This window comes from Ruditapes philippinarum, unplaced genomic scaffold, assembly GCF_026571515.1.
Source record: "Ruditapes philippinarum isolate M1 unplaced genomic scaffold, ASM2657151v2 ctg1655_1_1_1_1, whole genome shotgun sequence".
NCBI lineage: Eukaryota > Metazoa > Mollusca > Bivalvia > Venerida > Veneridae > Ruditapes > Ruditapes philippinarum.
The window spans coordinates 255,968-277,286 of NW_026865771.1; the positions used below are offsets into that span (position 1 = coordinate 255,968).

Below are 21,319 nucleotides of genomic sequence, written 5' to 3' on the forward strand. Positions count from 1 at the left end.
AAAACATAGAGAACACTTTAAATAAGTATTTTCAACTTGAAACAACTTAAAAGTTTTTGAGAATATTTGTCTGGATAATCTTTAGGTTCGAGTTTGAATCTGGGTTCATTATGGGGGTAAAAATAGGTCAATACAAAGAAAAACATTTTTGTGAACACTTACAATGTTTTTTCTCATCTTGGGAAAACTTGTAACTTTATCATAGGTCTTATTGGAAGGTCAAAGTGAAACTTTGCTTTTTGGGTTTTTAAAAGCCTAAAATTTTGATCCCATGGAGAAACAGTTTTGGAAATTCTTAGGACTACCTTACAAAAATCATTATGGTTTTTTTTCTAATTTCCTACATACTTTAATTAGATTTCTAGCAATTGTTTATTTAAGTCAAGATTTTATGCAATCTCAATGTAAATCAGAATGTTTCAAGAGAAGTTCTCGGTTAAGTTCTATTTTATTTTTTTTTTCCATTTGTTTAATGACCCTGTTCTAATAATAAGTAAAGCGAACTCGAGATCGGCCATAGAAATATTAACTAGCAGTTAAACATAAAAAGCACATACTTCGGAAAACTATGAACATCAATGTTTATTCATTAAACAGTATATATGCCATTGTCTAATGTTCAATCATCTGGATTTGTTCATATTCAATATCCTATTAAATCAACATTAACACCATAATCAGTAGAACCTGATAGTTCTAGTACACTTAACAACACTTTATTTATGGTCTTCAATACAAAGTTGCACATGTCTACATGTTTCTGTGGTCGCACATTGTGTAATTTCCAGTGAATACAATGCTTATAAAATCCCGCTTGAAGAACATCCGCTAAATAAAATGCGCAAGCATTTTGCATGAATAGGGTTTGACGTATCAATTCAGTCCACGAGCCTCTCAAATTCCTTCAAACGTATTCAATCCACCTTTGTACCATAAGCCCCTCCCCTCTAAAAACTACAAATTCTTTTCCTTTTTTTTTTGAGTATACATGACTGTGACGGTGACGCCCGTTAATAATTATAACGAAGTATCCCCTTTAAAAAACTGACGGAGACCAAGACGTATGTTGTGGTAAAACAATTTGGTGCGTACCTTTGAAGTCAACATGAAAGTACTTGCGTATCACTTCTAACTGGTGCTTCCGTTTCCAGATGGAAATAGGGATGACACATCTGTTTGACACAGTCCTGAGTCCACTTTCAATAAAAAGATAAAGGCAACAGCAACGGGATCTCCATGTTTACGACCTTAAAAGAAATATAAATGAATTGAAATATAGCGTTATAAAAACAAAAGGGCTGGGGCATAAACATGTAAATTTGTTATCCACCCACCAACAACTAAACATTAAATCGTTAGACCAAACCCCTAACCCCTGACAAGCAGGTATATTTTCTGTCAGTTTTTATAAGCTTTCAACCCCAGAACAAAATGTATTGACAAACTTTCTCAACTGCTGCTTTTGACACCATGTAGTCTCCTGAGCACCATGATAAACTTAACATATCTTAATGGTTTCAACTGTTAGCATGAAAAATATTAACAATCGAGATATAATATCTCTCGGGTAATGTTTATTGTATATATATAATAAAAAATGGCATTTACCTGTTAAGCAGCTTTATCGAATTTTGCCATTTTTTTTTTTCGTGTAGCAACCTTTTGCAAGAGACCGTTGAATTCAAATACCCGCGTCTTATGTATTCTGTTCTTAATTTTTAAGTATTAAGAATTGATTTTTAAATATTAAGAATTAAATTTTTTTAAATATTAAGAATTAAATAATAAGTTTTAAGTTTTAAATATTAATTTCAAATGTCCCTCCAGGGCTTCCATTGTTGTGCGTATTCAAACAAATAATAGAAATAAGACAAAAGATATAAGAAATTTATTTTAGTGAAGTAATATTATTACATGACCGTTTTCTTTATCTTAAGTACATTTGTAGTATTATGTCAGTTTAAATTTATACATGTAAGTTTGAAGAAGTTTAATATTAGATAATCATTTTCATTGGTATTTATTATAAATTGTCTTTCCGCTTCGACTTCCATGATGAAGATATATAACAATTAGCCGTTTTCACATTTCGACTTCTCATATAGAGCTCCAGCCGCCGCTCCAACAGCTCCCGCTACTGCTTGTCCAGCCATACCAAGTCCTGCTGCACCAACTGACTGGGCGACTGACACCGCTGACCCGGCCGCAATAGTTCCTCCATATGACGCCATGATAGAAGAAGCAACACTTCCGGCGGCAATACCAGTTGCAGTAAACCCGGCTGCTCCAAGCGCTGCAGGGATTGCAATGGGGGCAACAACTGCAGTCGCAACCCCGGCCGCGATGGTGTATAGATATCCTGTTATTACAATAACGAATTGTGACAAATAAGATAAATAATTTTGTTTGACTGATGAAATGCGAACTATCATTAATTTTGTATACAATTAAAATAGCTGCAACTCAGGTCTGTTTTATTACTGAAAAATTCAAATTCAAGCGTACATTTTAGAAGCCTTTTACTTGGAACATGAGAAACATTTGTTAACTTGCAAGTGAATACTAAAATATTAAAAAATAATTAGAAAATTAGCGCATAAAGCACATTTACGAATAAAGAATAGTCAGTACGTACCATTGGTTGGCTGCAGAACCAAAGATGCAATTAGAACGAAGATTACTGTATTGTAAGCCATTTTTCTGGAAAAAAGGACGTTTAAAGGTTGACGTCTAAATAAACATAAATTTTGTTACTGTAAAACTACCGAATAGCATTATCTCCCTTTTTGAGCAATGTATGGAAGTATAAAAAAGTGCCGAATACTAGAAAAAATAATGTTTCAATAGTTCAACCTCTTAAGAGGCGGGACATTTTGTTGTTGCAGAGAGTACTGTTCTGGAGATATTTGATTTACTGTTAAGTAAAAACTTTTAAGCAAAAAATGATACTGCTGCTGTAAAGTCGTTTAAGAATCTTACACTGGCTGCCGGTACGGACTGGATTATTTAGCTCGAGGGTTGCTCAGTTTTAACAATACTAGCCTTTTGGAGAGGAAGAGATGTTGTTTTTAATAAAGTTGACGACATTATAGACGTACGACAGAAGCAGTGTGACTCTTATAGTATGAAAGACCGGTGGGGGCATTTAAACTTCATGAATTACCGATGTCAACTTCACGAATTCACGATTTCAACTTCACGAATTCAATCTCGTGAATTCACGATTTTAACTTCACGAATTCACTATTTCATCTTCATGAATTCACGATTTTAACTTCAGGAATTCACGATTTTAACTTCATATTTAACTTTCGTATATTCGTACATGTTTGAACAGAAATAAAGAATATGTACCCTAATCAACTTATGTGACCCCCGCCCCCATAAATGTTCTATAGAAACATTTTTATGACCATTTGGTCATTTTAAGTGATTCCTTCATATATGTCCATTATAAACAGAGTTTATGTACATCTAGAAGGTTCGCTGGTCATCTTACTAGCTACATCTAACGTGATCTCTTCATATCTGTTCAAAAATAAAGAGTACATGTACATCTAGATGATCACCTTGTCATCTTACATGATCGCCACGTGTAAGTTTAAAATAAATAGAATAAGTAATAAGTACTGTACGAGGAGTATTTACAGACCCGGATGGCGATTTGAAGACCGAGAGAGCGTAGCAATCGAGGTTTTTAAAAGGCCACTTGGTCTGTAAATATTATGCAGACCTATTCCGAGTGCGGTAACTATCTTACCTACATGCTCTTTTTTTTCTATCCATACATCAGTTTTTAACTCAGCATTTATTAATATTACTCACAAGTAATATATTATTTATGTACTTTATCATGTTTAACGAAGCATTCCAAAGTCAAGCAAAGATACCATCCGCTACGCTCTTGTAATTCATTCGTTCACAAATAAGGTGTTATTTGAATATTCTCGTGATTTTCGTGAAGTTTTATTATGTAATAAGGTCAGGTAATGTACTTGTTGAGTTGAGTCACAGAAAATGAAAACAGAACTTGTCGAGTAGGGTCGAGTAGGTAAGATCATTATGTAATAGTCACCGTACGAGGAAAAGGTCTGCATAGTATTTACAGACCCGGGTGGCGATTTGAAGACCGAGAGAGCGTAGCGATCGAGGTTTTTAAAAGGCCACCGGGTCTGTAAATACTATGCAGACCTATTCCGAGTGCGGTAACTATCTTACCTACATGCTCTTTTTTTTCTATCGATACATCAGTATTGAGCTCAATATTTATTAATATTACTCACAAGAAACATACTACTTATATACTTTATCATGTTTAAGAAAGCATTCCAAAGCCAAGCAAAGATACCATCCGCTACGCTCTTGTAATTCATTCGTTCACAAATCAGGTTATATCTTAATATTCTCGTGATTTTCGTGGGGTTTCATTAGGTAATTATAATGTACTTGTTGAGTTGAGTCACAGAAAATGAAAACAGAACTTGTCGAGTAGGGAAAGGTAAGATCATTATTTTGATATATGAATATATAACATATTAATAATATAAACAAATAGATGATGAAAATGCTTTTTAATCATAAAAACGGAACACTTTATTTTTATATATAATAAATTTCATGGTAAATAGATGATCAGGCTATTTCTAATATAATTAAAATATACGATTTTTTTTCAAAGGAAAGTAAAAGACGGGGTTCTATGAATACATATTAGTAATACATGTAGTCACACCGTTATGTAAGTTGTGTTTTATTGTTGTTGTTTTTTTATGATGACTGATTTTAAATGTTCTTAGAATTTCATCCGTGTTTGGAAGAATTTTCTTTCCGTGTATTCTTAATCTGTAACCACGCGGTCTAGAATGGAAGCGCAAGTCGTATTCTTGGTACTGGTACACAAAATCCAAATTTTGTAATGTAAAAATAACTGGGAAAAACGGTCTTGTACTTAAGATGAACTATACTCTCACTGCAAGTAATATTTTGGGAAAGAAAGATGCAGAAGTCGACTTTGATAGATTCGATATGCACCGATAATATAATCGTCGTATATATCCCATAATGCAGAATTGATAAAATAATGCAGGATTGTGCAAAATCAGACATAGTTGTGGAAAGAAATACCGAAAACTAGTATCTTATGAATCTATATAGTTCGGCAAATGTGTTAGGTATACCGAAAAGCAAAGTATAAAGAAAGGCCAAATGTGCGTTGTTGCACTCATTAATATCAGCGAAACACAAACTTCAACGCCAAAACAGTAGCCAGTTCGTTTTTCTCTCAAATAATCTGGAAGATATGTTATGCGGGTCCTTACAGCCGTATGCGCTAATTTTATTTCTATTAATCTTTAAAATATATATCGACCCTTTTTCCTCTTCAAAGTGGTCAATACCCCCATCCCACGTTCAGCGTTATTTTACGGTGAATAGTACAGAACAGAACAGAACAGAAGGTTTATTTAGTCGTATGCATGGTACAGCATATAGACATATGCAAAAATATATACATACATGTACATGGCAATAATATTCTTATATAAATACACATTTTATCATATCATATTTACGAGAGTGTTGTATTTTAAACACGGTTAAGTAACTCTTACCGTTTGTTAAATGCCTTTAACAAATATAATGCGATGTTATGAAGTAAACGTTTGTTCTCTGTTTTCATAAGTTCAACAAATTTCATCATACTAGGTCTCTGCCTATAATATTTTGGAATAAATTTCATACGTAAATCTTTAAATATGTTACATTCTAGTACAAAATGAAATTCATCCTCAATTGTTAGCTTATCACAACGACAATTCACATAGTCTATTTTTGTCTCTCAATATTCCTGTGTCTTCCATATTCGATATTAAGACAATGCGACGACATTCTTATTTTTGATATTATTTGTCTGTGTTTGAAATTATTTATTTTCATAAGTACACAGATAACTTGTAGACCCTCTTTTCATTCTCATAAACAAGTTCAAACTTGGGCTATTATCCATTCGAATTCTACATTCTGTAATAAAATTGTCAATCAGTCTAGCTTTTCAGTACGTGTAAAAATACATTCATATTAACAGATGTTGGAAATAGCCAAACTTCAGCTAACCCTAATTGAGTCAGTAACATTTTAACATTTTATAACCAATTTTTTTCACCATTTTCACAATCAAAACAACAGTTTCTTATATATGTTTCTCTAAAATACAATTTTTCACTTTTTACTATTTTCAACCAGTATATTACAATACGGATTTTCCAGTTTACAGTGCAATGGAAATCGGCCCTGTTTCAACATAAACAGCATATACATTAGCAAGTTGAATATATATAACGAGTGTGACAGTCTCTGCTTGACGCGCACACTGTATATACATATGAAGTCTCTCACACCTATATATATCATTCGCACTCATATTTATTAAATCCCATATCTCACTCTATATAACATATATAGATGTCACATTGCGTTCTAAATAATATAGATTTAATTTTCAACACGGTTATTTCCAATAGTGTTATCGTATGCAAGGAAGTTTTACAGGCTTTCAATGCTTTTGCCAGACCAGAGTGTCTATACCAAGTTTGAAATAGTCCATTACTGAGAAACTACAAATCCTAGTATAAATTAACTTGTCAACAAATCTCTATATCATTCCAGAGAGTAAGTAGTGTAAGTTGAATGGCAATTGTCCTCTCTTTTTAAATACCACGATTTTCGTTTTGTTCGTATTTAGCCGTTATTTCCAAACGCCTACAATAGTCATTGCGATTGCAATGCCTTCTGGCGTATCACTTAACAAAATACAATCATCAGCAAATAAAATAAGGTAAATTCATACGTGATCTAAGTTTACACCTGAGGAAATATTTGATTGTAAATGGATTTCTAGGAGGTCATTAAGGAAAAATGAGACAATAAAATCGGCGACAGTTATCTCCCCTTGAAAAGTCCATGTCACAGAGGGAGGAAATTCAGACAATGAGTTCATATGTTTGACACATGATTGTACTTTTCCTTCATACATTGAATCTCATAATGTGAGCATTTCCCACTAAATTCCTTCTTTGATGAGTTTATACCATAGGCCATTTCTATAAATGCTATCATATGCTTTTTGGTAGTCTATAAAAGCTGCATATAAACGCTTGTTTTTAGTATTGTATCATATTAATTAGAGACTGAGAAAATGAACAAAGCATCAGTGGTGCTGTGTCCAGATCTAAAGCCAAACTGCGCATCTGTTAGAACGTTCATTGTCTACTGACCACTTTTTTAGCCTTTCGTTTAACACGGTTGTAAACTAGTTTAACCAAAGTCAACTTGTTAATGTTATTCGCCACGATAGTTATGTGGTATCCGACGCCGGGCGGCTTTTTCAATAATGTGAAACTATACACCCCTGTGATTCTTATTCTTTGGAAAATTCCGCTGTTTTAAGAATGTCGTTGAAATAAAATTTCTAGATGAATCAATTACAAATATCTATCGTTTTAAAATAAAATACTCATTTATCATACATATCTATAGCACAATTTTATTGGTGAGTGTGTGGTGTGAGAGTGGTGAGAGAGAGTTCCGAATTTCTCCCTGTGTTACTATGCAAAATCAATGTCTTCTAAACGGTGTTCCATTCCTCATATCATATCTGGCGAGGAAAACTCTTCAAAAAATCTCATTCAGGATTTGACGTCATAGCCTCAGCTAGATTTTGGAATGCAGAGTAGAACTTCTTCCAATAGAGAATATTTTTTCACTTTGCTCATTTTACTTTTTAGTATCGAAACATATTTCCAGAATTCGGCGTGGTTTTTTTCCGCCTCATTTCATTCATTTCACTAGCACGTTTTTAAATTAAACTGCCTCTTCGACTTTTAACAACAAATTCTATAACCTTCCTTTCTCATTGCTTCATATTTGTAAAATTTTCATTACTATTTCACATGCTATTTTTTCAATAGCCTCTTTTGTTCTGCAAGTTTTCCGCGTTATCAACACACTGGTCAAACCACTTATATTAATTCACGAGGTTTTCCGTTGAGAAGTTTGATTTCTTCACAGACACGGATATATATATATATATATATATATAATATTTTTTCAGCTCTGGATACTAATAAATTCCGTGTATAATTGTGTCTTTTTATTCAGTGAGGAATAATTCTTGTTCATTTTCCACGAATATCATCGAGCACATTTTTATCCGAAAAAATTTCATTCCTGAATTGTTCTCTGAACTCCGGATTCCATTTATAGTATGTATTCCCGGACCATTATTTTGTTATGTGTATTTTGATGATACAACTTTAATCCAAAATGAACAGGGGGCGTGATTCGCAGTACAACGGTATAATTATGTCTTTTAAAAAATCAACAATACTATTCGAAGTTTTATATAGCGGGTCAATACTAGATAATCATGCTTTCTCCGTTATGCGTCATCACGTCATATTTCCGTTATCAACACCGGTTGATCCTGTCTCCCATAGACCAACAGCAGTGATTCACTTTTTCTTGCTTTAACACAGATCAAGGATCAAAATCCCTTCGAAAAGTGAGCCGGTCGGTATATTTTATAGTCATTGAGCGTCCTGGGCCATGGGGGTATGCGTTTAAGATTTGAATTTAAGTCTAAGTCTGTGATATATCTCATATTTCTTATAAAATACACACGTTCTGCGCAACCGAACTACTGTTTGGTGTCTCCAGCTACAATCACGCGTCCACATTGTGAAAATTTTGTTATATCCTGGCTCTATTTTTGGGATATATCAACATTTATAATATATCATGAATAGGTGAATTTTCAGGCGCCAATATAAACTGAAGCTAACATACAAGTCATCAATCCGTTTTGAAAAATTGGTTTATACTAGTTTTAAATCCATACAAGACAATCAATTTGATTTTATACTAGTGTAATTCCATTTTGCAATGATTCCTTCACATATACAATCAATCCGCCACTTTTTCGCTCGCTTAGCTCGCTATTTTGGAACTTTCTATACGAATGAAAATGTTACATATGCCTTCAATGTTATTGCAAGATTTTGGCAGTTGTCCGTGGTTTTCTGTCAAGCAATTACCATCATAATTAGATATAAATTTTCGAAAAATTCTTCACAATGATTGTTTATAGTCGCGCTCTCCACTCTCTCTCCACTCTTCCATGAAAGCAACTTTACCACACTCTCTTGTAGCTCTATTTGCTCAGCTTCCGGTACCATTTGGCACTCTTAAAACAACCCATCCACTATAATAAAGTCTGTTGACTCACTTTTCTCTATAATAATTATCAACAATGAACACAGCTTTGATAAACTACGCCAAAACTGCTCGGAACAGTGGTTCTCACGCATTTGTGATATCGGGACTGGGGCTCTGGCGCGTTTTGGCCCGCCTATTTCCTAGCTTTATATATATCATCTCCGGCACAGAGTGTGGTACTAGCGTCGTGTCCTGAATATCTTTGGAATAACCTGTTAGATTGAACGGTGGTGGTCCTTGTCCTTTAGATTTCCGCAGGACGAGCTCCTTTAACTTTCTCATATATGTCGATCACCACAGAGTGGTTAAATTTTAACTATACCCGCGCTCTTGTCGTGCTATGGCGGGTTAGTGCTTCCCATACGCTCAAATTGTGTATCAAATTGAATCTCCTCCGCACTGTCAACTTTCATATCATCTTTGATAATACTAGTAATTGTCTTTTTTTATTTTCTCACCACTCTCGTTCTTGTCATCTGCGACTTTGAAAAATAATAAATTGTTCCTGAATTCTTTACACTTCAACTCATTTATGTAATCATCACATTCCTGCTTCTTTGTTTCTACTTTATTCAAATTGCTTACAATAGATTCAAGATCAATTTGCTTTTTCTTCAGGGTATCGACTGTCTCGCTATCAAATTCACGACTTAATTCAAGTTCTTTGATCTTATTGTCTATTTTGTCGACCTTTTGCTCCAAGTTTTGAACTTTAACCGTTAATCCGACCATTATACTCTTTATTTCATGAACAGCAGATAACTGTTGATCAATTGCTGTTAGACGGTTTAATATCTGACTAAACTGATCATGCCCTGGAGGTCCTTGAGGTGCTGGAGTACTTGTCAAATGGTAAGCCGGTAAATTTGGCCCAAGGGGTGACATTGGTTGACCTAAATTCATAATATTTCCTCCGTTTTGTCCAGAAAATGGCGAGCTTTGAATTTGAACTTGTTGTCCTGGTACATTATAAGTCATATTGTTCATATTTACCGGTTGGCCAATGTTTTGGTTCATATAATTCCCACTATTTCCTGTGTTTACTGCATATTGTCCGTCAGATGTATTCTGCACTGTGAAACTTTGTGACATACTTGTTTTCTGCTGTTTTCCCTTTGTTTGTTCTTTGTTCGTCGTTGGTGACGATTTCGACTTTTTACGTTTTTTCGATTTGTTGTTCGTCATAGGAATTTTTGTTTACAGCAGCATGTTTTCAGTTACTTCAAATTAAAGAATTGATATAAAATCCTCATATAAACACTCAATATAACACTTTAAATCCGATTTTTCACTTGATATTTATCAGTTTTTTCAAAATACGTCCATTTTTATTGCGCATGCGTACTTTTTTCTAGTGTTGTGTACTGTAATGCACGACACGAGTTTCTCGACTTCACATATTTTCTATTGTATAGAGAACAATAGAACAAAAACAGGTCGGTATATATTTGCAGACCTGTTAAGCAGCTCGATCGGTAAGTGGATACATTTACCTAGATATAATTATAGAAACACAGAGGAGCTCGGGTCGAGGCTAATTGTATGCCTCACTCTCAATTTAATTTTATCCATGGGGATTATCGAGGGGTTAGAGTTGATGACTTTTTATCAAGTGAACTCTCTGGCGTGGGTTCGATCCCCGAGAGATGCTTTTCTATTGTTAGTTTAGCGTGGAGGAAGGTTGTCAAGTACTGGTGTAACTCTCCATGGTTAGGAAACTACCCGCCTATATGACTAAAATACTGTTGGGAAAAGGCGTACAATGAAACAAACAAACATATTATATGACATGGGTATTTGTAGGTAACAGTATTTTTACGAGGAATGATATTTTTACTGTTACTTACAAACCCATGTGTTATTTATTTTTTATTACCCCGAACAAAAATACTGCGATGATATGAAATTGTCAACTAAATCTTACTGTAACAAAAATAAACCAAGAGTAACAATAACTAAACTGTTTTACCTTTTACGTTTTAAGTGTACTTTAGGCCTACTTGAGAAGTTTTCATTTTCTTTTATTCTTTAAGCAAGTGATGATATCTACTAGTCATAAACATACAATAAGCTAGGTTTTTGTTTAGAAAACAAAACACTAACCCATTTATACGGTTATGATCTGTGAAATCTGATCCTTCTGTTTCCAGAATATTCTTGGCATGGTTTTTGACAATATAACGAGGATATCCTATGTCTGTCCACCATATCTGTAACGTTTCACTGATTAAAATTGTTAAATAATCATTTGTTGCATGCTTAAATCGTCTGCATGTTCCAGTTTGACACATAATTACTTACATTGCAATTACTTCCGTTGAAAACGGATGTTCACTTTTTGACTATTCAACAAAAAGATATTTTATACACGAAAAGCACACCAGGGTGCGAACTACTAAATTTTATGGGTGTCATAGTTACTTCAGAGAATAAATTGATGTCCTATCGGGGTTTAACGTCGAAAACAAGAATGAATCGATAAAAAAATGGCGGCCATTTTATTTCATTTTATTTAGAAAATAGACCATGTGACCAGATTTTATACTGTTAAAAATACTGTTACCTATGTAACAGTACAAAATTCTTAGTCACGTGGTACACTTGCATTAACAGTAAAAATAACTCCCAGAGGCCTATGGGAAATTAGCATTACGAAAAAAGTGAGGGGTAATAAAATATAAATAACACATGAATAAATAATAATAAATAATATAGCTACGCCTGGGGTAACAGTATTTTCCTCGGGATGATATTTTTACTGTTACTCACAAACCCATGTGTTATTTATTTTATTACCCCGAACAAAAATACTGAGATTATCTGCAATTGTCAACTAAATGTAACTGTAACAAAAATAAACCAAGAGTAAGAATAACTAAACTGTCCTTACCTTTTAAGTTTTAAGTGTACTTTACTGTAGGCCTACTTAAGAAGTTTTCTTTTTCTTTTATTCTTTAAGCAAATGATGATATCTACAAATCATAAACATACAATAATCTAAGTTTTATTTAGGAAACAAAACACTAACCCATTTACACGATTATGATCTGTGAAATCTGATCCTTCTGTTTCCAGAATATTCTTAGCATGGTTTTTGACAAAATAACCATGATATCCTATGTCCACCATATCTGTAACGTTTCACTGATTAAATTTGTTAAATACTCCTTTGTTGCATGCTTAAATCTTCTGCATTTTTCAGTTTGACACATAATTATTTACATTGCAATCACTTCCGTTGAAAACGGATGTTCACTTTTTGACTATTGAGCAAAAAGATATTTTATACGCGAAAAGCACACCAGGGTACAAAACAACTAAATTTTACGAGTGTCATAGGGACTCCAGAGGAGAAATTGATGTCCTATCGGGGTTTAACGTTGAAAATAAGAATGAATCGAGAAAAAAATGGCGGCCATTTTATTTCATTTTATTTAGGAAATAGACCACGTGACCGCTTCAAAAATACTGTTACCTATGTAACAGTACAAAATTTTTAGTCACGTGGTACACTTGCATTAACAGTAAAAATAACTCCCAGAGGCCTATGGGAAATTAGCATTACGAAAAAAGTGAGGGGTAATAATATATACTGTTTATTCCAATCAAATGATATTAACATTTTTTATGCAAACCCTGGACTAAAATTGTTTGATTATCATACTTTATACCCGTTTTGGAAAATGTAGAGGAAATACTTCATTATATTTAACAAAACAGTGACCGAAATCTTGCTTATTGAACTTTACTAGAAACTTTTATTTTGATACTACTTTTAATATATAATTATATACTTTTTCTACAAAGGTAACTGAATTCAAAATACAAATTTTAAATGATATTTATCATTTAATTTACATTAAGTAATTTTACAATTTTTTGTAGAAAAAGTATCCCTAATGCGCCAAGAAAAAAAGTCCATTACTCCGGCATATAATCTTTTAAAACATTAAAAAAGATGAAGTGTAAAACAAACTTTAATTGCAATATATATAATAAATTCTATTTTGTTTAATAATTGTAATTTATAACCATTCATTGTGTCTTTTATGCCATATAATATCCCCAAATATTTTCAAAATATACAAATCTTCTACAGCAGCAAAAATACCTCTCGCATGCTTCTTTTTAAAGAAGCAAACTTGTTTGTACATGTTTTAAAAATATAAAGTAAGTTATCATTTGGTGGCTTGAATGCATGATGTAGTGTAGTACATGTTTAAACGGTATCCTTTCGGTTCTTAACAATCGTGTAAATGTTTACAAATCAAAGCACAGAAGGAGCTGAATTTGTTTGGGTCTCAGAATGTCAGAAAGGGGAAGGTTGTTAGATTATAAAACAATTTGTTTTTGTATAGTGCCACCAATGCTTTCCAGCGTTTTCATTGCAGTAAATTGGCTATAAGACTTATTGCAACACTGATATTCAATGTTTATTTGAATTAAACAATTTGAAATATAAGAGTTGCCTTAACTGGGATTTGAACTCCAGACCACTCACTTCCTAAGCGAGCGCGCAATCCCCTCGGCCACGGTGAAGTTATATGTTGACGGCCTGAAGAAAACCATATTATTCGAAATTAGGTTTTGTAACGACGCTAACAGATGTAAATAATCATGGAGCTTACTATAAGTATGTATATTTATAAAGAATTAAACAATATTAGAAATCTTCGACCATTCGGGAACTATTTTGCTTGAAAATTAATGCGCCTGTTATTTGACCATCTTTACGCAGTGATCTCCCCTGGATTTTTCGTCATTGGTGTACTTATAAAGGGAAGTAACCGCTTCAAACACTTCTTTCGGCATTTGCAATTAACGGCATCAGAGCCTAAAATTTCTTTACCATTATTTGTTCGGTCTGACGACCCAAACAAATAAAAATTGTAAACGTGGGAGCCTTAATATTCAATGGCTCACAAGTTAATAATTGTATAGTAATACATGTAGATATACCGTCATGTAAGTTGGGGTTGTTGTTGTTTTTTAAAGCTACATTAAATAAATTTCATAAAAACAGAAATGGCGACATTTTATAAATAAATTTGATTTCATATCGACTCCAGATTTTATTTTGGTGTCAAGACAACCAAAATAAGTTTTATAAGCATAAAAATGGGCAACCTCATTGTGGCGAAATCGGAAGTGCAATGATATTCATTTCTGTTTGCATGAGAAACTCCGCCCTCGGTTCATCCGTACATCAAAATTTAAACAACAAACATGACTATGTGCAGCAGTTCTAATCTAACTATATATTTCCGCATTGTAACGGATGTTTTCATACAAATTTAATCCTTTTTATGAGATGATTACTTTTTTCTGAACCACAGGCCTAGTTCACCGTGTGTGTTTGCACAAGAAAATCTCATATTTACTGTGTTCCGGACAGCAACTATAACAATGTGACGAAGCGCATACACAAGCTGATTATTACCGTGGGGTTTCCCGTTTAAAATCCTAATTTAAGAACAATTTTTGATGAGATTTACAACATAACTATTAAAAAGGTTTATGAAACTGTATAATGCTTGTTTCTTAGGCCAACGGCAAAATATTTTTACATATTTATTTAATGTAACTTTAAGCATGCGGTCTAGAATTAAAGTCCAAGTTGTATTCTTGCGAAGAACAGGCGAGTACTGGTATACAAAATCCAAATTGTAATGTAAAACTGGGGAAAAATGAGAGACAAAAAACGGTCTTATATACTTAAGGACTATGAAAACGCACGGTCGGGATAACTGCATTTTAACAAGGAAAATGTATTTCTTTTAAATATTTTTTCACAGTTTCATAAAACCGAATGCATTCCGGTCATTTAGATACCAAAGTTATGAAAAATTATTGCATTTTAATGAAGTTATTGCATGATAAAGACAGTACCCGAAAAATCAAAAGTAACACTTTTGGCTTATTGTGATATAACAGATTTAATCAATTCATGGTTACTTTATGAAATGAAATTATTTATTTTTTTAAAACTGTTAATCATTAACTTGTTTTTCACACCTTTCTAGAAATGTTAGACACAAATGAGCAATTTTTTTTTATGAAAATGAATATTAAACTATGTCAATGGTCAGTTTTAGAAATCATAAAAGCTCACATTGAAATTGCATGTACACACTTTTCCTCTATTAAAGGTGCTTAATTTCAAACACTACTGAAAATTTGCTAGCAAATTGTATGCAATGGTTCTACAAAGAATTAACCGCTGGGTAGATTTAGGACAGATTCAGTCTGGTCTATTTTACAATCAAATCTTGTATTGTCAAAGCGCCAACCGTTTTGGTGTTCATCGGTCAACAATTTCTCGGCTTCACCAGCGTTTTCTCACTACACTACAGGCTGAATGGCATCAGATTCCACAGGCGACTATCGGCACCGTAAGGTCTATGAGGCGACGATGTACATCTGTAAGAGACGCTGATTGAGGATTTTGTCGTTTCTAAAGATCCCGACGGTGACATTACAAATAGACATTTATGAGTGACTTTGTTTTGGATTTTCAATTTGGTTTTTGCCTTTGTTAAGTTTGCATTACTGTGATGAAAAAGTGTGATTTTGGGATTTTCACCTAAGGTTCTTCGATTTACTGGTGTACATTTGATTTTAAACATTTTGAATTATTTTCAGTTGTTAAGTTTGCGTTTTGTATTAAAGTTATGATATATATCTAATGGATTCGTTAGTGTTTTGTTTTCATGTAATAAAATGCATATAGTGCGGGCGTGCGTTTTCATTGTCCTTAAGTATACTTAAGATGAACTTTACTCTCACTGAAAGTAATATTTTGGGATAGAAAGATGCTGAAGTTGACTTTGATTCGATACGCACCTATAATATAATCGTCGTATATATCCCATAATGAAGAATTGTTAAAATAATGCAGGATTGTGCATAATCAGACATAGTTGTGTAAATAAATGTCGAAAACTAGTATCTTATGAAGCTACATATATATTGTTCGGCAAATGTGTTAGGTTTACCGAAAAGCAAACTACTAAGGAAGGCCAAATGTGCGTTTTTGTACTCATTAATATCGGCGAAACACAAACTTCAACGCCAAAACAGTAGCCAGTTCGTTTTTCTCTCAAATAATCTGGAATATATGTTATGCGGGTCCTTACAGCCGTATACGCTTGTTTAATTCTATTAATTTATGCGCTTGTTTAATTCTGTTAATTTGATGAAATATACTTTAAAATATATATTGACCCTTTTTCCTTTTCAAAGTGATCATTATCCCCCATATAAATTTGTACAATTCAGCGTTATTTTTCAAAATTTCTGCGTTTACGATGAATATTGTGTAATGCACGAGTTTCTCGACTATACATATTTTCTATTATATAGAGAACAATAGAACAAAAAACAGGTCGGTATATATTTGCAGACCTGTTAAGCGGTAGGTAAGTGATTTACTAGTCCGCTTTTAACAAAAGAGCCGGTGGGCAAATTTACATCTAAGGTGATCCCCTTATGCAAGTTCAACATTGAATAGAGTAAATTAATCTACTTGATCACCTGACCATCTTATGTAATCCCCTTATGCATGTCCCATAATGAAAAGAACTAGAATATGTTTAGAAAGATGAATCCTTGGACATCGTTTATAATCCCTTGATATATGTTCTAGAAGAACGAGAGACAAAGATTATCAAAAAGGTCAATTTTCAAGATCCCCTAGAATTATCATTATTCGTTGGGCACTCGTTTCCGTGATTTTCGTAGATAGATGTACATGGAGATAATAACTTGGTCGGCTAACGTGATCCCCACATTTTTTCATAATAAATAGGGTATATATACATCTATATCCCTTGGTTATTTAACCTGATCCCTACATATCATTTTCAGTAATAAAAAGAGTCTATGTACATCTAATGGTCCCCTGATACTCTTACGTGATCCCCCATATACCTCCATAATGAATGGAGTAAATGTACAGGGACGTAAGGTTCCACTGATTGTCTTACGTGATGCTCATACAAACTCCATATTAAATAAGAGTATATATACATCTATATGATCCCTTGGTCGTCTTACGTGATCCCATCATACAGGTTCCATTACAAAAAGGGCGTATATTCTTTTAGATACCCTGTCATTTAACCTTGACCCCCACACATCTTCTCCCTGATAAAAAGAGTTTATATGTATATCTAATTGATCCCCTGGTCGTCTTACGTAATCAAATAATACATGTTCGATAATAAACAGCGTATATGTCCTCAACATGATCCCCATATCGTCTTACGCGATCCCTTCATACATATTCGATAATATTATATGTACATCTAAATGATCCTCTGGTCATCTTACGTGATCCCCTCATACATGTTCCATAACAAATAGAGTACAGGTATATGTACATCTAGATAATCTCCTGGTCATCTTACATGATACCCTCATACATGCTCCATAATGTATAGAATATATGTACATATACGAGTACATGATCCCCTGGTCATCTTACGTGATCCCCTCATACATGTTCCATAACAAATAGAGTACAGGTATATGTACATCTAGATAATCTCCTGGTCATCTTACATGATACCCTCATACATGCTCCATAATGTATAGAATATATGTACATATACGAGTACATGATCCCCTGGTCATCTTACGTGATCCCCTCATACATGTTCCATAACAAATAGAGTACAGGTATATGTACATCTAGATAATCTCCTGGTCATCTTACATGATACCCTCATACATGCTCCATAATGTAATATATGTGATACCCTCATGTATGTTCCATAAGAACTAGAGTATGTACATTTAAATAAAACCTTGGTAATTATTTAGAATCACACAGTATGTTCTATAAGAACTACAGTACATGTACATTTAGATAATGTAGATGGTCAGATTGTCAGCTTACATGATCCCCTCATATATATTCTATCAGAACAAGAGCAAAGGAAGTTTTTATGATCTTTGGTCATTTTAAGTGATCTTCTCAAACATGTTCTTTTGAGAACCAGAAAATTTCTACATACAGGCGATCATATGGGTATTACGTGATCCTTTCGTGTGTTTCAGATAACTAGAGTATATTAACATCTCAAAGACCCCTGGTTATCTATCTACCCCGTGTTTCCTTTATATATTTTACAAATAAATATAGTACGTTTACATCAAACAATCGTGTATATGTTTATCTAGATGATCCCTTGCTCATTGCCCCCTCATAAATTTTCCATAATAAAAAATATATATTTACATCTAGATGATCACCTGGTCATTTTACCTATTCCTCTTATATATGTTTTATAAGAACTAGAGTGTTTATACATCTCAAAGACCTCCTATATGTTCCATAACAACTAATGTATTTGTACATCTAGATGAGCCCCTACTCATCTTACATTATCCTCCAATACACCTTCTATAAAACCTTGAGTATATGTTCATGTAGATGATCTCTTAGTCCTCTTATATGATTCCTCATATATCTCTCATGTTAACAAGAGTATTTGTACATTTAGATGATCCTTTAGTCATCTTACTTGATATCCTCACATATGTTCATATCGTGGTTAAATTATTGGGCATATGAATGAAAAAACATTTTTATACGATTGTATGACCTGAAGACTTTAAAATCTATTTCCACTTTTTAGACATACATATATATTTATAAGGGGGTTTATGCATAATTGCACTATTAACGAGTGACATTCACAAGGTCACTACGGTTGCACAAAGCTAACATGTGTGTGTTTTTATTTATCTCGTGCGCACGAGATACTATGTCGTGTCAACGAGATAATTACGTCGTGGGAACGAAATGCTATGTCGTGGCCACGAGTTACTAAGTCGTGGCCACGAGATGGTTAAGTCGTGGGAATGAGATACTATGTCTTGGCCACGGCTTAGTAACTCGTGGCCACGAGATAGTTAAGTCGTGGGAACGATATAGTATGTCGTGGCCACGAGCTACTATGTCGTTGCCACGAGATAGCTAAGTCGTGTCCACGAGATAATTAAGTCGTGGGAACGAGATAACTAAGTCGTGCGGGCGAGATAATTAACCAATCAGATTACACTATACATGTATATATAACGATTTTTTAAACTTAAAAAAATCTGTGTAAAGTTTTACATAGAAAATACTGAAGATATTCACTTTGAACTTGTCTTTAGGATCATATTATAAAGTCACATTCCAAGGTCCATCAGACATAAATTTTGACTATAGCCCTTAGTGGGGACAATTTTGTGTGTGATAGAATTTGTCAGTTTGTACGTACTACGGCCTGTTAACCTGTTTAAACGATAACATGAGAAGGAATAAGTCCTGGTTTATTTTATTTGGTAGAGACATTGCCCATGGACAGTAGATAGCCTATAAGGATGTTTAGGTCAAGGGTCAAGGTAACCATGACACTTCAATTAATGTAAAATCCTTGTCTGATGAATGATTTAGAAGGAATAAGCCATGGTATATATAACCTATAAAGATCATTGCACCTGATCGGTAGATGACACCTAATAATTTCGAGGTCATTGGATCAAAAATCAGGATCACAATGACGTTAAATGTACAATTATTGACCAATCAATAACTTGTATAAATGGCACTTTTTACAGGCAAGTGAAGTAGGGGCATCCTTGTACTATAGCACATGTCTAGTTAATTAGGAAAATTCATATAAATGGTGTAATCTGATTGGTTATTTATCTCGTGGCCACGACTTAGTAACTCGTGGCCACGACATACTATATCGTTCCCACGACTTAACTATCTCGACTCAGTAACTCGTGGCCACGACAATGTATCTCGTTCCCACGACTTAACTATCTCGTGGCCACGATTTAGTAACTTGTGGCCACGACATAGTATCTCGTTCCCACGACTTAGCTATATATCGTGGCCATGACTTAGCTATCTCGTGGTCACGAAGTAGTAACCCGTGGCCACGACATACTATCGCGTTCCCACGACTTAACTATCTCGTGGTCACGACATTGTATCTTGGTCCCACGACTTAGCTATCTCGTGGCCATGACTTAGTAACTCGTGGTCACGACATGGTATCTCGTGCGCACGAGATAAATAAAATAAAAACACACACATGTCACCTTTGTGCCACCCTATACATGCCACCGTAGGACACTGATCTTTAATCTTTATCAGAAATTCGTGTATAACTAATACGCTGGGCTTAATATGCTGAGTGTTCTACCCCATGATTCAAATTATCAAATAAATATATTTAAGTATGGAAACAATAAATATTTCTTATTATATAATTTACATTTTCAAATATAGAACATACATATAGAAAATTATCGCACACAAATACTTTTTATGATGAACGTATATTCAGTAGGATTGAATAAATATAATGGTATAGAATATAAAATTATATTTATACGATTTAAATATTGGATATAGACCAAAAAATAGATTTATTGATTTTTGCAACGTTTAACATGCCAAAACAAACCAAAAACTTAATTTTCTTTTTTGTCATGTAATTTCTAATATTGCAACCGTTATACACGCCTTACAAAATGCCGTTGATTTTTTTTATTAATAGAGTTATACATTGATATTTCTCTTAATTTGCTGTTAATTAATTCGTATATACAATGAAGATCTAAAGTCTTTTAAAATAAATCATAACAAAAATTTGATTGAACTGCGTTTAAAATATATATAAATGTATATATGATTACCTAATAGTTGTCTTTGTATCTCCTTACACCTGTGCTTTAAATTCAAATCTGCAAAATTCTCTTTATAAATACTTCTTTAAAGGCCACGTAGCACAAAATGGAAATAACCTAATCATTTTGAAAATCATCCGTGCATATATGGTGACTGGTTTGGGCCATTCGTGTTTTCGCCCCGCGACCGTGCCATGCGAAAAGTCGAGAAATTATAAGTTAAAATGGCGGAGGCGCGGAGCAAAAACACGCTAATTAGCGGCGGGGGGGGGGGCGAAGTTTTATTTATAATACTTCGCTCTCGCTAATTGGCGTGTTTTCGCTCCGGGCCCACGCGATTTTAACGATGGTTTAA

At 33.8% G+C, this 21,319-nt stretch overlaps 1 protein-coding gene across 1 annotated transcript; it reads right to left on the reverse strand.

The window, feature by feature from the left end:
* Positions 1 to 1,873: 1,873 nt before the first annotated feature.
* On the reverse strand, positions 1,874 to 21,081 carry LOC132730252 (interferon alpha-inducible protein 27-like protein 2A). Its single transcript, XM_060716132.1, has 3 exons — positions 20,974 to 21,081; positions 2,636 to 2,700; positions 1,874 to 2,359 (listed from the first exon to the last, which is right to left on the reverse strand). The coding sequence occupies exons 2-3, from the start codon at positions 2,694 to 2,696 to the stop codon at positions 2,073 to 2,075; spliced, it is 348 nt and encodes a 115-aa protein (XP_060572115.1). The 5' UTR covers positions 2,697 to 2,700; positions 20,974 to 21,081; the 3' UTR covers positions 1,874 to 2,072.
* Positions 21,082 to 21,319: the final 238 nt, after the last annotated feature.

Excerpts from the sequence above, each read along its gene's own strand:
- LOC132730252 (XM_060716132.1), bottom strand. The coding sequence starts at position 2,696 with ATGGCTTACAATACAGTAATCTTCGTTCTAATTGCATCTTTGGTTCTG. Across the intron at positions 2,360-2,635 it reads GGTTCTGCAGCCAACCAATG|GATATCTATACACCATCGCG; the intron begins GTACGTACTGAC and ends TTGTAATAACAG.